The sequence below is a fragment of the Colius striatus genome, chromosome 8, assembly GCF_028858725.1.
Source record: "Colius striatus isolate bColStr4 chromosome 8, bColStr4.1.hap1, whole genome shotgun sequence".
Taxonomy (NCBI): Eukaryota; Metazoa; Chordata; class Aves; order Coliiformes; family Coliidae; genus Colius; species Colius striatus.
In genome coordinates this window covers 3962923-3979811 of record NC_084766.1, presented here as the reverse complement: position 1 = coordinate 3979811, position 16889 = coordinate 3962923, and the positions used below count along the sequence as shown (strand labels likewise).

General features: G+C 39.6%; 1 protein-coding gene across 3 annotated transcripts in view; it reads left to right on the top strand.

The window, feature by feature from the left end:
• The window catches only part of KCNMA1 (potassium calcium-activated channel subfamily M alpha 1), a 445131-nt gene that overhangs the window by 373784 nt on the left and 54458 nt on the right, over positions 1-16889 (top strand). For all 3 annotated transcript variants that reach the window (XM_062000705.1, XM_062000701.1, XM_062000702.1), the window contains 2 exons: positions 2730-2823; positions 14285-14408. In XM_062000705.1, coding sequence (XP_061856689.1) covers positions 2730-2823; positions 14285-14408 — 218 coding nt within the window. The remainder of the gene's footprint in view (positions 1-2729; positions 2824-14284; positions 14409-16889) is intronic.

The following is a 16889-nucleotide window of genomic DNA, read 5'->3' as shown; positions in this document are numbered from 1 at the left end:
AGCTTCATGGGTAGCCTTCCATGGCACACAGTTGGTGGCAGTAACATGGTTTGGATAAGACAAGGACATATCAAAAGAAGGAGCTAATTTTTTGTAGATCTAATACCACAAATAAGTGCAGACTGATAGAAATCTAGTTCTAGAAATAATTATGGTGGATGATTACTAGTAGGACTTTGTTTTTTTTAGGTGGATGGCAGGGTAACTTAACCTGGCAGCACTGAAGAACACAAAGGTTGGACCATGTAGTACAAAGGATACTTATTGTGCTAAGTTTCAGTATTTGAAAGGATCAATCAGGATCCCTATTAGCTACCTGAAAGCTTGGAAAAGTAGTATTTTTTCCTTTTTAACAGTGTTTTCTATTCTTCAAAGAAATGTTTCTGGCTATAGTAAGACCTCCAGTTGACTTGTGTTAATATAAGATTTTGCACATGGTTCTGAGGGCGATTTATCTTCCTTAAACTGTTTAAATAGTATGACAATACACATATGGTGCAATACTGAGTCTCTTGACAAACATTCTGTAACTCCACGGTAGCAGATTAAATTAGGTGAAATTTAGAGTTTTACAACCAAGAGAGCAAAATGTATCAGTTGTAGCTGCTTTCTGGAAGGAACATTTTGCACAGTTGTTGTTCCTTTGGTCTTCTAAGTGGTGGATTCATCAGATTGGAACCGGATAGTTGTATCCTATAAAGAATTAGTACGGCAGAGATCTTGAAAGCAACCAGTTGTCTGTGTGGAATGGCATATAATAAACATCATGATAGGCAAGTTTAAGAGAAGACTAGACCATTTCCAAGGGAGTCGTTTGCAGAAGGTGTTCTGAAACGCACCAATGCTTGCACTTTGGTATAATCAGAAAGAGAAAGATATTACGAAGAAAATAATTCTGTGCATATTGACTTCATGTAGCAGCCAGATCCTGAAGTGATCTAGTTTATTCTGCAGAAAACATCACAGGACATTACTGGTTCTATATTTTTGAGCATTTTCTGTGGGCTTATTTCTCTCTCAGCCAAATGAGAAATGGTATTTTACTGACCATCAGTAAGCGTCTTTGACTTGGAGGAGGAAAAAAGAAATCAAATGAGAAGGAAATGGCTTTGTCTTTTGGGATGCTGCCTGAGAAGAAAAAGAAGTTAGTGAAATAAATCCCTGTTAAGCAGTCATTGCTCTGATCTAATTATTACCTGCTACACCACTCTTTGGGGCCTTTGTTTTGGGGTTAGCTTTTTTGGTTGTTTATCTTCTTTTGCAATGCTTTCTTTTGTTTTGATTCCCTTGAAGTGTTAGGTGATGGCAGGTCATTTTAAAAAGACAGCACATCTGTCTTTTCAGGGCCCAGTACTTCAGTCTTGAGCAAGGCAAAATGAACTTCCGTAGCTGACTTGGGCACACAGACAGACGTGACAGGCTAGAATCCAGTCTCTAATAAAACAGCGACAGAAAAGGGTTATAGCTGAAGGACGTTGCTTAATTTCTTCACAGATAAGTCTAGGGCAGGTGACATATATCCAGGGTTTGTTGTTGTTCCTACATAGCTCGTTGCAAACAGAATGTTTCTTCTGGCCTCTGCTTGTGCACTGCTAATGTGTATTAAGCTCTTTTAATATAGCTGCTCCTGCTACTACTAATCTCTTTCCTTTTAGCTTTAAAGTGACATCTTCCTAGGCATCAGTTATATTATCTTCTAGTTCATTTTTTCAGTTAACAGTAGGGTGGAAAAAAGTAATATTTTTCCTTCTTTATATTAGAATAATTCAGCATTAGTATGACTTTGAGACAGCAGGCACAAGAGGTTTCCCTTCGATAGCACATGTAAACCTTATGCACAGATTATCAAGTGCAGTAACAGTCTCCAGACAGTAAAGATGATGGTTAATTCTTATAGGTGAGTATAGGAAGCTGCACTTGTTTAAGCAGTACTTATTGTGGCATCCTTGGTTATCCAAGAGTTAGTTTATGATTGATTGGCAAAACTGTGAGTGATTTTACATCAGCAAATTGATCTGTCATTGAAAACGCACCTCATCCTCATTAAAAGATTGCATAACACGTGCATCCTCTGTTATACAGGTATTGTCTCCCCACTTCCATTCAACCTCATTCTGTTCACTCCTGTTAAAACTCCCTTTTGTGAGAAGGGGCAGAGCGATGAGGTCTGACTTGTGCTGGAGATCTGTGCACAATGGCAGGCTGCGTTCACGCTCCCGACTAACTGAATCATTGAACATCAAGGCATTGAATATTTTACATCTCTTCATGAAGACTCTGTTGTTTGGCATGTGAGCAGCAAGAACCAACTGGTGTCTGGTTCATTAGCAAAAGCAGGCTGGCAGCTGTTACGTTGGTACTGCAAATAGTACTTCATCTTTCTGGGAATATAGCGAAGCACTAATTTTACTTCTCTGTAGCGCAGATTAACTGAAAATAACTCTTAAGAATAACCTGAATGTGGTTCCCCTCCTTCCCCTGCCTTTTGTTTTTGAAGTATGAAACCTATTTGAATGCCTGTGTTCAAAACCCTGATATTCTTCCCTGCCTCTCCTTCAAACCAATCTCTTTGACTAACATGTATTTGATTTTTATTACTGTTGGGCCTATGTTAGCGATGAAGTATCAGTGCGTGAATGGACATAGAGTGTGTGTTCTTTGCTACTTCACTTGTATTTCATACTGCCCTCGGAGCAGTGCTTAATCTCATGAGTTGCATATATTTCCAGTTGAAGATGAGCAGCCGTCGACACTGTCACCCAAAAAAAAGCAGCGAAACGGAGGCATGCGAAATTCACCCAACTCCTCACCCAAACTGATGAGGTAAGACTGCAAGAAACTCGTATCTTCATCTCCTTTCTTCCTTCCTGCCTTCCTCCTCTCCTTCCCCCCACATCAAAAATAAGGGGAGGGGGTAGAAAAAAAAAACCCAAAAAAAAAAAGATTGTTAGATGGTTTCTGAAAGGCTGAAGTATTTATTCTGTCAGCTTGTCAGCAGTTAATGATAGAGCTGAAAAAAATTCTGTCATGAAAAACAGTTTGAAAAGCTGTTTGAAAAATACATAGGCTTTAAAGTCTTAGCTGTCACCCTGTCCTGTCCGTGTGTAGTTCTTAAACAGCAGTGGCACTAATGATAGCACTAACCAATCAGGGGAACTCATGTGGTTAGTTTGCCTCAGGCAATTCTCTTTTTGTTGGATTCCCTGTGAGTACTGTTTTCTGTACTTAAGGCCATATGTGAGATGTATCATCACAATAAAAAATGAACCTGAATATTACCTTCCTTTTATGCTGTCGATTGAAATCAAATTTCTGTTAATTGATTTAGACTGGTAAAAAAAGTCTAATAATCTATGTACTTGCCAAAGCAAAGTTCAAAACTAATGCAGTTTTACTCAGGCTAAAAGCACATAAATTATGAAATACAGGGATTTTTAAGAGGGTAGTATATACTCTAAAAGTAGGTGATGAAAACATCATCTTGTTAGTGATATTTTCCCCTTGTTGGTATGTGTACATCGTTTTACACCAGTACACCTTTGTATAACTGTGTAGTTTCCATCCATAGGACAAATTATCTGTAAGAGATTCATTAAAATTAGAACTGCAACAAGAAATTGGATTCTATTAGAATGATGTGGCATTTGCATTCCGCCCCACTGTGCCTCACCTTTTGCCTGCTCAGGTCAGTCAGAACCAGGATCAGATAGCAGACGTGGAGTTTTCTACAAGGAGGTAGTTTCTGCCCAGGTTTTACATATCTGAAGTAGCCAGGCAAGAACCTCAGTCCATAATTGTGTCCAGTATTAAATACCATAGCACAGACTGAGATGTATAAGTAGATAGATATGTGTGTATATATATATGTATGTATATAGAGATGGGGATGTGTTACACACACAATGCAAACTTATTTACATATATAAATAGACACATTCATTCACTTTGGGATTTGGGTGCGTGTATAACTGTAACTGCTCTGCAGTCACAGAGTCTAAGTGAAAAAAAATCCAAATAAAAGAATGTGTAATCCTTTGCATATATAAAACCACTCATGACTTTTGTTGTTGACAAGTATTTTTGTCCCTTTAACGATTCTGGGTAGAGCTAGGTAGTATTCCTCTTTGTGTTTCAGTCAGTAGACTGGAATTTTCTCTGGCTAGTTACAGGAGCATCCATATTTGTTTGTTGTTAGAGCCATATAGGGTGTATTCAAGGACATAACTTCTACAAGTTGTCTTCATCTCTGTTTAGACTACAGAACCAAAAGTGAGATTGATTCACAGAGCAAAATGCACCCAGCTGTGGCATGGTTTGTTTTTTTCCTATTGACCATCTATTTCTGTTAAAGGTATCATTAAAAGTTCTCTGCCTTCCTGTGAGCTCAGCCTTGGCCGTATGACACTGATTTACATGCTTGTTTACAGTTTATGAGGAAGAATAAAATGAACACACTGGCAAGCTCCTCATTTTTATGGTGCCAGTTGTCATGCTAGCATCACTTTCGATTTAATTATCTTTGGACAGTCTTCTTAACTGGTGTTAATAGTTTTAACCCCTCAAAGTTTTAAACATGTGGGAGATTCCCCGCTTTCCCCCCCCCCCCCCCCCCCCCCCAAATCCTAATTTTTGGGAAGTGGAAATAAAGGGAGAGAGAAAGAGCTGAAACATTTGGAGCTGAGCGCACTGTCCCTGTTTGCTATGTAAAGTATGCCTCATTTCTTTGATCTTGAGTAATAATAATTCTGGGGAGTTACACTGTTTTCATATGCTTCAAAGCTGTGTCAAAGTTTTGCTGCTTAAGGGTACTTCTTTATTCTATTGGCTCTTGGGTACTGAGATGACAGGTCCTCTGTACTAGGTGCAGGCTTTTTCAAGTCATAGCCTTCAGCAAAACATCAAATTACCAAATACAGGGTAACATACTTCTACACAAATGCCTTTCCTGTGGATATATTATACCATATATATTAAATACTTTAGTGTTACACGGTACATTTTATGTGCAATAGAAAGTGATGGTTTGAGGTAGCCTTAGGGGTACTTTTTTTCCACAAGCAGAAAAAGCTAGTGTATACCGTATCAAGTATGGTTTTTACAGGACTTTCTGCCCGAAGGCCTTTGTAAATAAGTAATGATCAACAGATTGGCTGTGGGTTTTTGAAAAGCATGCCTGTGTCAGTTTGCATGATGGGGGAAGATTTTCAAAGTAGAGCCTGCTTTCATTGCCTGCTGAAGAGGGACTGAGGGAGAGCAGTCGTCCTGAGCCTGAGCTGTCTGCTCAGTAGCACATCAGAATTGCTAAACACAGGTCGAGCAGCGAGTGGAGAACTTGCTAGGCTTCCAAATCCAGACATTCTTTTCTTCTTCTTCTCCCTTGCTGCTAAATTTATTCACCAGCCCTGTGTTGGCACCCTCAGCCTCTCCCCAGACCCAACCGTCTCTTTGTCTTCCCCTTTATCTACACTGACTTCGCTTTGGTTCAAGGTGCTAAATAAGACGAAGTGGATGGGATCAGAGGAGAACTCTGTTCAGCTTCGTGTGTAATGGCCAAACGCTTTTCTCCTTCTCGATAAACAAAGGTGGGCTGGATTATCTGCTCTTTTGTATCTTTGTAAATTACCTCAAGTGACAGATACTTGCTTTCCTGCCCAGAAATCTTTAGTGTGTGTCAGCTAAAAGTACACAAGAGGTAAATCAGCTAAAGCGCTGTCATGTCTGTAGCTGATACTTATCTTTGCAATACTTTTCCTAAATTTGCCTTAAAAGCTTCTTTTCCAAGCCAGCTTTGCCCCTGTCCCCCCCACAGAAGCAGCTGGCTCTTTTGTAGACTTTTCCTCAGCTATGGTCCTGAATCTAGAGGGAGCCTGGGGGACAAGAAGTCTGGAGCGTGTAGAGGAGAAATATGTGAAAAGCTCATTTACAGAATTGCAATCAGAGCTGCTACTGTAGAATCACATTGAAGATAACGTTGAAAATGCTGTGTAGATTTCTACAGCAGCTTGGATAAATCAGGGAAGAGGATGTTACAAGGTAAATGTTTTAGGCCATGAGAGGAGACTTCATGACTTCTCCTTATTGCTGGCGTAGAGCAGGGGAGAGAAGCTGTATCACAGGGATTCCTTGGGACATCATGACAGGAGATCTGACGGGTGCTTATTTAAGCCTGGTCAGAAAGTAAGGATTTTTGAGATGTATACACATATAATGCTGTGTTTTCAAGTATGATCCAGATAGATGTATTGGAGACACATTTCAGTGTCATCTTTTCGCTGTTGTTGTTGTCTCTAGCTATCAATAAGTTACCAGCTGAAATAAATAGATGGTAGGCCTACAAATGTTCTAGATTAGTATTTAGAAAGTCACTGTTCTAACCAAATCCTGCATTGCATCAAATCACACGAGCAGAATGACAATGATGCAAATCTGGCAGGATCTAGGGAATCAGAAACAAATCCTTCGAATCCAACTATACCTACAAATGCAAGTTAACTAGAGGAATACTCTGCATTTCAAAGTTATCTCTGTCTGATTCACATTACATCAACAGAAGTCTGTCCCATGAAACCCACAAGAACATGGGTATTGTAAAATAACTTCAACAGGAAAAAAATCCCACATACTTCTGTGGACATGTGAACACAGGGACATACTGTTACAATAGAAAGTAAAATTTAAATAGGAAGTGGAAGAAAAGGGAAGGAGATAAGTGAGTAGCAAATACCAAGTTCCCTTCATGAGAGGGAGAAGAAAAGTAGAACAATTTGATACCTCTGGTGTTATGCAGTGACATCAAGTCACCTGTTCATCATCTCACAGTCACAGGTTTGGTGCATGATATCAATGAACAGCCATGATAAATATGAGGAGGCTGTTGCCTGAATATCAAATGGCAAAGCTTTTTTCCTTTAAAAAAAAAAAAGTGTCATTCTGGATTCCAGAATGACCAGTAAAAATGTGAAAAGCCCTGGATATGAATCAAAAAAGCCACTTAAAAGGATTGTTGCTGGGGCTCAAGTCCGCACTTAATGCTTTGGTAGCTGCTACTGCATGAGTGGAATACACTGACTTGAAGGAAATGTCAGCCTAGCTGAGTCAAACTACCTCTTAATGCAAGAACAAATAGCATATGACAGGGCCCAAGGGGCCTGAAGAGCAAACAAATAGTTTGTCCCTGTCCACTCTGAACGTAGCGGTGTAGTTGACATAGGCCTCTAGACAAGTAGCATACTCAGCAAAGGGTCATTATCATTAGTGTCCCTGATCACATAAGAATCAGAGGCATCAGAGGATGCAGGCTTTTCATTGTGTTGCCAAGGAGAATTTTGTAAGCCCGAGGATTTTTCTTGATCAAGGATCTAAAATAATTCCCGGCCAAACCATAAAACTTGCTCAGAGACTGTCAAGACCCAGCTAAGTAACACGGGAAAAAAGTGAGCTTTGTGGCATACCTTTCCAGAAACCTAATGAGGTTATTTATCTGAAGTTGAGGGGGGAAACCTTATGGCTTTTTTTTTTTTTTACTGAAGCTGGAGATAATATTTTTAAGCATTCATCTCTTCTTGTGCCCACCTTGCTGCCTGCTCAAGGCACACATTTCTGCTAGTGCCACTCAGGATGGATTTGTATTGCCCCTGCCATTGTGGTGCTGCCCTTCCATGAGCTGAAACCGTGAGCTTGCTCACAGGAACCAAAAAAAAAGTGATGGGAGGTCTGGAAGAGAACATTTCTCAGGCAAAAACTGGTAGAATCAATTCAATCTGATAATTTTCCATGATTCTCCTAAACCAGGCATGAAAGTAAGGTTTGAAGAGGTGAAAGCTCACTGATTAACCATATATGGTATATATCTCCCCAGCCTTGGAGGTTTTCATCATGTACTCTACAATCTATGTCCTTCCTTAAGGGTTTACAAGGCTAACTTTGTGCAGTGCTACTATGCAATGGTAACTAAGCTGCAACACAGCAGGTATTTAATAGCACATTTCGCTTCCTGCTTCTGTTTTACAAGTTCACTACATCCAACATGAGCAACAGGAGTAGCTCAGTAATCACTGTGTTATCTTATACCTGTTTTTTAACAAGGTGATAGAATGAAGAGGTTTGCATGGTGGGGGTGGGGGTGTGTGTTAGCCTTCTGACTGTTGCTACCATTCATAACTGTGTTATAAACCATGGGAATAAGAACAGATACGTTTTTGAGAGTACTGTGAAACCTTGCCCAAGTGTTTTTTGAGATGAGAGAGCAGTGTCAGCAAAGAAAAGGGGAATTTTCCATCAGGGAAAAAAAAAAAGCAACAGGCTTTTAAAAGAAAAGTTCAGGGTAACTGAAGATCTACTCAGATCAAGGCAATAGAAAGAAAAAGAAGCTCTTTAGCTTTAAACTGGGTTTAAAGAAAATAAAGTATTCTTATAAACTTCGACTTGCAGAAGCAGTTACTTTCATCATAAAGATATAAAGCCACATGCTTCATTAAGTGGCAAAAAAACCACTCCTATGGTTTTTGATGCCCCTTTAGGGTTATTTTTTTTGCAAATGAAGAATGTGGGATTTTTTCAGGTAATTCTCCTACCCCTCAAAGACTGCTGGAGCTGCAGCTTGAGTAGATGCAAATGCGAAGTGCTAAAAGCAGAAACACGTTGGCTGTGTCCCTTGTCTTCCCCCTCACTAAATTGCTCAACATAAAGGTCTTTACAAAGTTAACTTTTCAATGTGAAGAGGACTGATGCTTCAGAAACATATTCAAGGTATCAAGGTACTTTAATGAGCAAGATTCTTACAGTAAACAGCTCTCTATCAGTGTCCTCAGTGATCTTGATAAATTAATGTGAACTCTTCACTAAGGCTTCTGAGGATAAAAGAAACTTCAGTGACATCTGGACAGAGCAAGAGGGAAGGAAGGAGAACTGTTAGTGTTCTTGGCACTGTAATTCAGCCCAGAACTAGCACAGGGCACTAGGTACCAACCACTGTATTGGATATATTCTCCTTTGTGGATTTAGGGAAAACATCAGACAGTGTGAGGTTGTAGCCAAAATTAGAATAGCTTCTGAATAAGATGGTGAAAGCATTTAACAACAAACCACAGGCTTGCTTTCTCTTGTCACGCTGTGTTTTCTTCTCTGGAGCGTGGTGCTTCTGGACACCGAATCCTTCTAAATTTCATTGCTGATTAACCTGTGAAAGGAAAGTACAGTAAGAGTGTCATTAGTGTAGCACACGTAGGCAACAAAGTCTCATTACAACTTAATGCCATCCACGCAGACTGCAGAGGGTCACAGGGAATGGCTAATGGTAGCCGACAAATGTTGGGTGTATTAGTCACAAAACATTTGCTGAATTCCATCAGAATGTCGTGACAACCTTCCCAGCGCGTCCCAGCGAGCTGCTGGAGTCAGTGGAGTTTGCCTGTGACAAGCCGTCACTCTGTCTTGGTTGAGCTTTATAGCAGCAGTCAAAGCAGTCAGAGAAGATTGAAGTGACAGAGGCCCACTGAGTAAATAGTGAAACATGCAGCACATCATGAAATATTCACCCAGGGTGTAAAAGCTCTAAATGCTTTTTCAATTATTAGCACCTGCACTGGCTGCATACATCTAACACTAACAGCATGTTAATTGCCACAATTTGTTAGGGTAGTTGGAGGAGAAATTTCAAAGGCATCAGACATTCTCTAGAGTGTCTTCAATTCCTATCTTACCTTTACCAAGCCCACTCCTTCCTCTTAAAACTAGGTATGCATGTGCATACATTCACAAACACATCCACCTGCAAGTCAGGTAAGAAAACTCTGAACTCCTTGGACCACAGACAAGGTGGGTTTCGAGACTGAATCTTTAGCGGGAGGCTGCCAAACGTCTTTTTGTGGGCAAAACCCAGAAAAAGGCATAACTGCAGATTTTAAGCAAGGCAGATTTTAACAAGCACCAGTTCAAGAGGGGTTGTGTTGTCCCTGGAGGTGTGTTGCCATTGATTAGGAAAATTTTATTGGAAGGCAGGATAAAAAGTAGCCACGACTTTGTGCAAAGACTGATGTGCAAAGACTTAGCAGATCACAGTTTATTACCAAACCAGTGTGAGGGTTTGTCCTGGTCCTGTGGTATTCATGTTCCCAGTACTCAAGACATGGAGCAGTTTCACTGCAGATCAATGAAGGTATGCTGTTCTAATGCTCCATTCCATTTCATATAAATGACAGCAAGAGGGTTAGGACAAACGTGACAGATTAAAGGATATGCTAAACAATAGTCATTTAATGAGGCAGCCATTTAGCCCTGAAGGGTCTTTTCAGTTCTGTCCATCCTCAGCCATTACTCAGAAGTTCCAGATTCAAAAACTCCAAGTAAGTTTGCAGCAGCTATAAATGTGTGCTGGAAAAGCAGCATTCTTTAAAATGTGACATCGACTATCTTGCAGTGGGTTTGCTGGAAGTGTGATTGCTGGTTTTGCTTTAGGCTGTTGTCTTGCAGGCAGCCTTTTTGGGGTTGCAGCTGTAGCATGGCATTTAGCATAGTTTTGAAGTTTAATTGATCATAAGTGGCATTATGTGCTCTTCAAAACATTGAAAAGAGGGTATTTTGCTCTTCATTTTAAGTCATGCATGTGTAATATAGAACCAGAGAAGCTATTTTTAGACTGGGGTTATGGATGAGGGAAATGTAACGTTTACTCTTCTTCCAGGCATGCTATACGTGCCTATCTTTTCCTAGCTGGAATGACCAAGTGCTATTGACTATTAATTGATAGAAGCTATTTTCCTTCTTATCATTTGAAGTTTACAAAGCAGATGACTTTACAGCCCTGGAGAATTTAGTAGCTGCATCAATAAAAGCATTTCCCAGCAACCTGCCAATGTGACTCAAGCCTGGCTTCACAGGGCCGTCTTCAAGGGTGAGGAAAGCAGAGAGGCTCTGCAAACATTCAGTCAATGATTTGGCTGTAAGGACAACAACTGTAATGCTTTCTGTAATAGAGATTTGTAAGTGAAGAGGATGTCCAAACCCCTTCAGCAGACTTGACAGCCTCAGCCTCTGCGTATCTGTCTTAATTAATTTTTAGCATTTGCAAAACAGGTTTAGATCATCAGATTAACGAGAACATAGATGTCCAGAGTAATAACACTGTTTTGTTACTGTGTTACTTCACAAAATGACCATTAAAAAACAAAGAATCAGTTCAGTTTCAAGTACTTAAGCCAGCATATCTTCTAGCATCCGAGGACAAGGTTGAACCTACTAAAGTCAACCTGTTTTTAGCCTCCATAGACACCTTCAGAGATTGCTTTTGCTGAGAATCAAAAGTCATTGGTTAAAGAGAGACTGAAATGGTACCTTGTCCCACAAGACTTTAATTTAGTAAACCCACTTATATGTAGAAAACCACATTATACTGAAACACCAAGTGTGGCTCATCTTATCATGGCTTGCTTCTCAGGCAACAATCCATTCTCCTAGGGTAAAAGTGGTACTATTGTATCTATTAGCCTACTTTCAGTCACATCCTGGTTGCATCTTTTAGGGCTCTCACTTGCTGTACTTCAAGCAGTGAAGCAGGATTCAAAGAGGTTTTCATATTACAAATAAATGCATGTATTGATTTAAAAAATCACAATTTGTTACCTTAGAACTTCAATAGGGAATTATATGTGACCATTCACATTCTTTGTCCCTTCCATGGCACGCTTCTGTTTAAACCTAAGGTAACTAGAAAATAGAGTATTGGGGTAAATTTCTAATGAATCCATTGGCATGAGCTACTTTGAATATTCCCTTTGGGGATGCAAGGCCCTTACCTAAAAGAGAACAACACTAGGCTTTAAGTACTTGCACACCAAAAATTGCCTCAGACCTCAAGGCAGTTGACCATAATTTTGTGTTCTCTGTTTTCACCTGCTTTCTTATAAGATTATTTTCAAATGGTATCGTTTCTGTGACTGGGATTAGAGTACTACTTAGACTTGTTTGTGTGAAAGCTTCACATGATCCATCTCAGATCTCTGAGACTTCTCTTAAGTCTCAGAAATTTTCTTTTCTCTGAGACTTCTCTTAAGTCTCAGAGCAGAAAAGAAAATTTCTTCCTATGTGCATCTGACTTATGAAGGCAAAGGAGGCTATTTGATCAGTGAACTTCTCTTTCAGTGCTGTGCTAGGAAAACTTTTAGAGAAATGTCTTGTGAAAGTTTTTTTGGGGGGAAAAAAGCCAACAAACCAAAGCCATGAAAGCAAAAGAAAGAAAAACATTCCCCGGTGGAAGATCCTGAAGATTCCTAACCTTTTGGCAAACTTTTGTACTTTGAAACACTTTCCATCAGAAGAAAAAGCTAGCACAGAGCACTGCTAATTGTTGTCTGAGCATTAGTACAACCTTGAAGTGGAATTGGATCCACGGTTGCAGGTCTTGCTGTACCGCATGCAACTCTGAGCAGCAAGGAATGCATTGCAGTTAGCTCTCAAAGCCACATGGCTGCAGCTCACTGGTCCATGGGGTAGGAGAGTGCAGTGTCTAGGTTTTTTATAGAGATTAAAAGTCAATCAAAACCAAAGCCCTTTGGTACAGCTTTTGCACAAAGAAGTCACCTGTGCTTCCCACGAAAGAGTAAGCAAACGTATACAAGGCTTTTCATTATTAAACCTCGAGTAGGGTCAGAGACTCCAGGTAGTCCCCTGATCTCCTCTGCTGCCAGTGGGTTGATAGTGAAATGCACTGAACTGTATCTCTGTTGAGTGAATGTAAAATCTTTCAAAACATAGTGTTTCTTTTTTCCAGAGGAGTCTGACATGCATTTGCCATGTAATGCACTGCTTTTTGTTAAAGCATCAAAAGACTGTGGTTCTTATGGAACATTGTGTTAATACTTTCTCAAGTTCTTTGAAATCAATTTCTGTGGAGTTCATAGAATAAATGATTGTCAATTTTCCACTGATTTCAATGGATATATAATCAGTGGCTCTAAAAATGACATTAACTAAGTGCCCTGACAGAATTAGAGGTGATACCTTTCTTAAGCATGCAAGCAAAACTGTTTTAAGCGTGCTAACATATTCAGGGTAAATTCACTGGTAATCATGCACAGTGTTCAAAGTCTGCAGGAGTAGACAATACAGAAGAGAGGTTCTTACCAGAGTCTGCTGGCTCATAAACTTTAAAAGCAGTAAACTTTCTAGTTTTGAGAGTTCAACCAATATGGACATTTCTTTAATAGGTTTCAAAAGGCAAACTGCTTTATAATTTGGCTGTCTCCAAGTACTCAGCACATTCCTACATTGCAAAGATTTTCGTCTTTGAAATGTTATGGTTCTGTGTCGGGATATTTCAAACATTTGTGACAAAAACCTTAAGTAAAGGCTGTAGGTTTGCTGGACAAAACTCTGTTCCCTCCCTGAATTTAAGATGTTGGGGTCACTTTGCCCTGTGCTCTGTAAAAGCACAGTCCTCCTCCTAATGGTATTGTATAGTGCAATCACTTAGAGGTCTTCACTAGCATCTGAGAGTTGGAGTCACTTAGTACCTAGCTCAATGTTTGATTTTAGCATATAAAGAACTGTCTGTGTCTGTGCTTCAGTGTAACTGTATAGCTGGAGAGCAAGTTGATAAAAATGTCTTATTTGTTTCCCCTTTGAGAAGCCTTGTGCTTTAAAATCTTACCACAAAACCACTTAGAAGGTTATCACAGGTATTAAAATCATGTATTCCAGATGTGGGCATTTGTTAGTCAGTCTGCTCTAGAATGACATACTGTTGAATCTTTAAAGGGCTTCAGTTTGGGAAAGCAAAATATGATTGGGCAAATTGCTAAAATATTTAAAGTGCAGCCTGTTAAAGCTTTTACTGTGAAAAGCATCACGTCAGAAGTTGTACGGAGTAAAAGCAAGTAATTGGCTTTCCATACTTGTGCCAGTCAGTCAGCGTGGGGCTCTGTTCCTATCCCTTCTACTTCATTGCAGGTGCTAATAGCAACTCCCAGTATTTATTTTGGAGGGGCAGAACTAGAAAGAAAAGCCCCAACTTTTATGGATGTAATGGTATCAGAAAACCATGTTTAAAGTTAAATGGTTATTGGTATAGAAAGAGTATAGAAAATCTTCAAAACTGCACCCAAAATGTAAAGTTCTACTCTCTTCTCAGCTTTTGTTTAAATGTGCCCACATTGAAAGCATGTTCAATTGTAAATACATTTCATTTTTTTTACCTTTATCCCTCTTTGTACACGGCTCTTGGGACATCTTTTCATCCATAATTCATAATATTTTCCACTTATGTTGTCCTCGACTTGTTTTTCCCCAGGCATGACCCCTTGTTAATTCCTGGCAACGAGCAGATTGACAATATGGATGCCAATGTGAAAAAATATGACTCTACAGGGATGTTTCATTGGTGTCCAGCCAAGGACATTGAAAAGGTCATTTTGGTAGGTACCGATGATAAGTTGTGTTTGAAAAGAGGTTATTTGAACCATAGAACTGACATCTAATAGATTAATAGATTAATCTCTGCTCTCATTAAATCTGGTATATTGAAATCAGAAACACAGCGTGGTGAAGTCAAAGATGGCATTTTGGTTAAAGAGTGATGATTGTTTAAATCTATGTCAAATGGGACGATAAAAAATGGTCCAAAATAGACAATTTCTTTTTCATAAGGTGAAATTTGGCTATTTGGTTTAAATCTTCACAGAATTAATATTGGAGATACATATTTCCTTACCCTATTTCTTCTCTCTACAAAAGGTAACAATGACTATTACTCAGGCAATTGCTTCTTTGCATTATCTTTTAATTATTGATGTCAGTTTTGCTCTCTTACAACTTCTCTCCCAATTTCCAACATTTCAAATGCCCAAATAGGCCAGAGTAGGTAGTGCTACTACTCAGCCTTTCTAACATTTTTCGGTGAACCTGGTCTGTGTTTCATTTGTTTGAACTGGGGGAAACCATCAAACTGACTCAAGTCATTAAAAATAATTAGAAGACCTATCACAATCTATTTTACTTGGTGAAAGTTTGTGCCACTTGTGTTCATGTACTCATACCTAAGAGTAACAAGTAGCTAACTCCAGATCTCATTTGGAAAACTGATGATATTTGAAATGAAGTCCCTGGTGGATCTTCACTTTGTCATGCTTCATAAAGCTTTTCCTGAGCCTGCTCTCTCAGATTTTCCTGCACTGTGGTGTGCCCATGATGGTGACAGCCCCGGTTCATTTCAGCAATCAGGGGTTAAAAGCTCATCTCCACTTCTCCTCAGGGGTTTCTGTAATATCTGTGACATTGCCTGGAATTACAATATCAGTGTTTAAACAGTCAAGCAAGTAAATTCTGAATTCTAGAGTCTGGGCTGTGAGATGGAGTTTGGCTGAACATCTTTCAATAGTATGAGTGTATGTGTATTCAGCAGGCCAGGAGGGTCAGCCCTGCCGTACAATACTTTTTAATAGATAGAAAAATCTACCTTTATGCTATAAACACATTTTAACCAACAGCCTTTTCATGTTGTCTCCCTTTGAAAAGTGTTTGTCCGAAAATGGCTCTGCGGAGTGCTTCGTTTATCATCTCTCATGGCACATGATGCCATGTCACTTCTTCCCCCTAACAGCCCACGAAACTGTAATTCTGTCCAGGTCCTTTCTACTTCGTACGTTGTCATCAACGCAGACATTGCCAGCAAAATGCTCCCATGCACCTTTTCAAACTCACAGTCCACAATTTATGTCTGCATTCATAGCCACGCAAATTTAACACTGTCCTGAGGGGTCACACAGGTACAAGTTGATACATAATTTGAAGGTGATGGGATTTCCCAGGTTGTCTTCTCATTCATATTTGATGATGCTTCAATCAAAAGTATTCATTTTTCAGCCCAAGGTCTGTTTTGGCTTCATGAGATTCCAGCAGTATCAGATAGCAAGAACTTCTTTTTTGACGTACAGTCAAGTGTACATACAGATCAATGACCACACAGAGACATTGTTTACATAATTTAGTTCAAGACAGGGTCCCTGTCTTGTAAACTCTGAGTATTTCAGGCCCATAGGCAGAAGCATAGGTTCACTTGAGCATTTGCTCATGTCTTCTGTTGAAGCACCAAGACTGCTCTCTTGGTAGAGTTGTATGAAAATCGGTGTAACTGCTCCAGAGAAATTGAAAGCTCATGTGTTTAATAATTAATGAGAAAACTTTAATTAGAATTCCCGTTCTTCTTAAACAGGGAACACCTCTACTGCATATTGCAATCTGTATTGCACATTGTCGTGCATCCATAATATAGAAGAAGGACATGTACTGTAGATAAGAGAGGGGAAAATTTTGCAGTTCACCATTGTCTCAGCTTTACCCATTGGCAAAACTTCTGTGTAGTGATTGTGAGTGTATAACTGCTTGGCAATATGATGTCAGTGGATCTACAGCTTCTTGATGGAGTGCAACAATGCTAAAACAGACTCCAGAAATGAAGGTCATTTTTTTTCCCTGACTTAACCATCTTGGTGTTTGAGTTCCCTGGTCAAATGCCATTACCACTGATGAAATTAATGCATTTTTACTTTTCTTATCATCACTGAGACAAGAGGATAATTCTGAGCATCATTCAGATGTTTTCCATGAGAGTTTTTCCAGTCTCTTCAGGAACTCAGGGATGCCAGAGGGCCTGAAAAGTTAGTACTAGCAAAGATCTGGCACATAATTTTTTTCTTGCTGAGAGAAGCTCTATGGAGTATGGTGGGCATCAACTGTAAAGCAAAGCAGAGGAGAGCATTCTTTGATTGCTTCTCAGGGTAGCAGCAGCTCATCCTGAAGTAGAGAGCTTTGACTCTAAAAGAATGTGGACCTCAAATCACAAGAAATGTTTAATACCAAAAAGCCCTACTTAGGACCAAATTCCTTTTCAAGTTTGT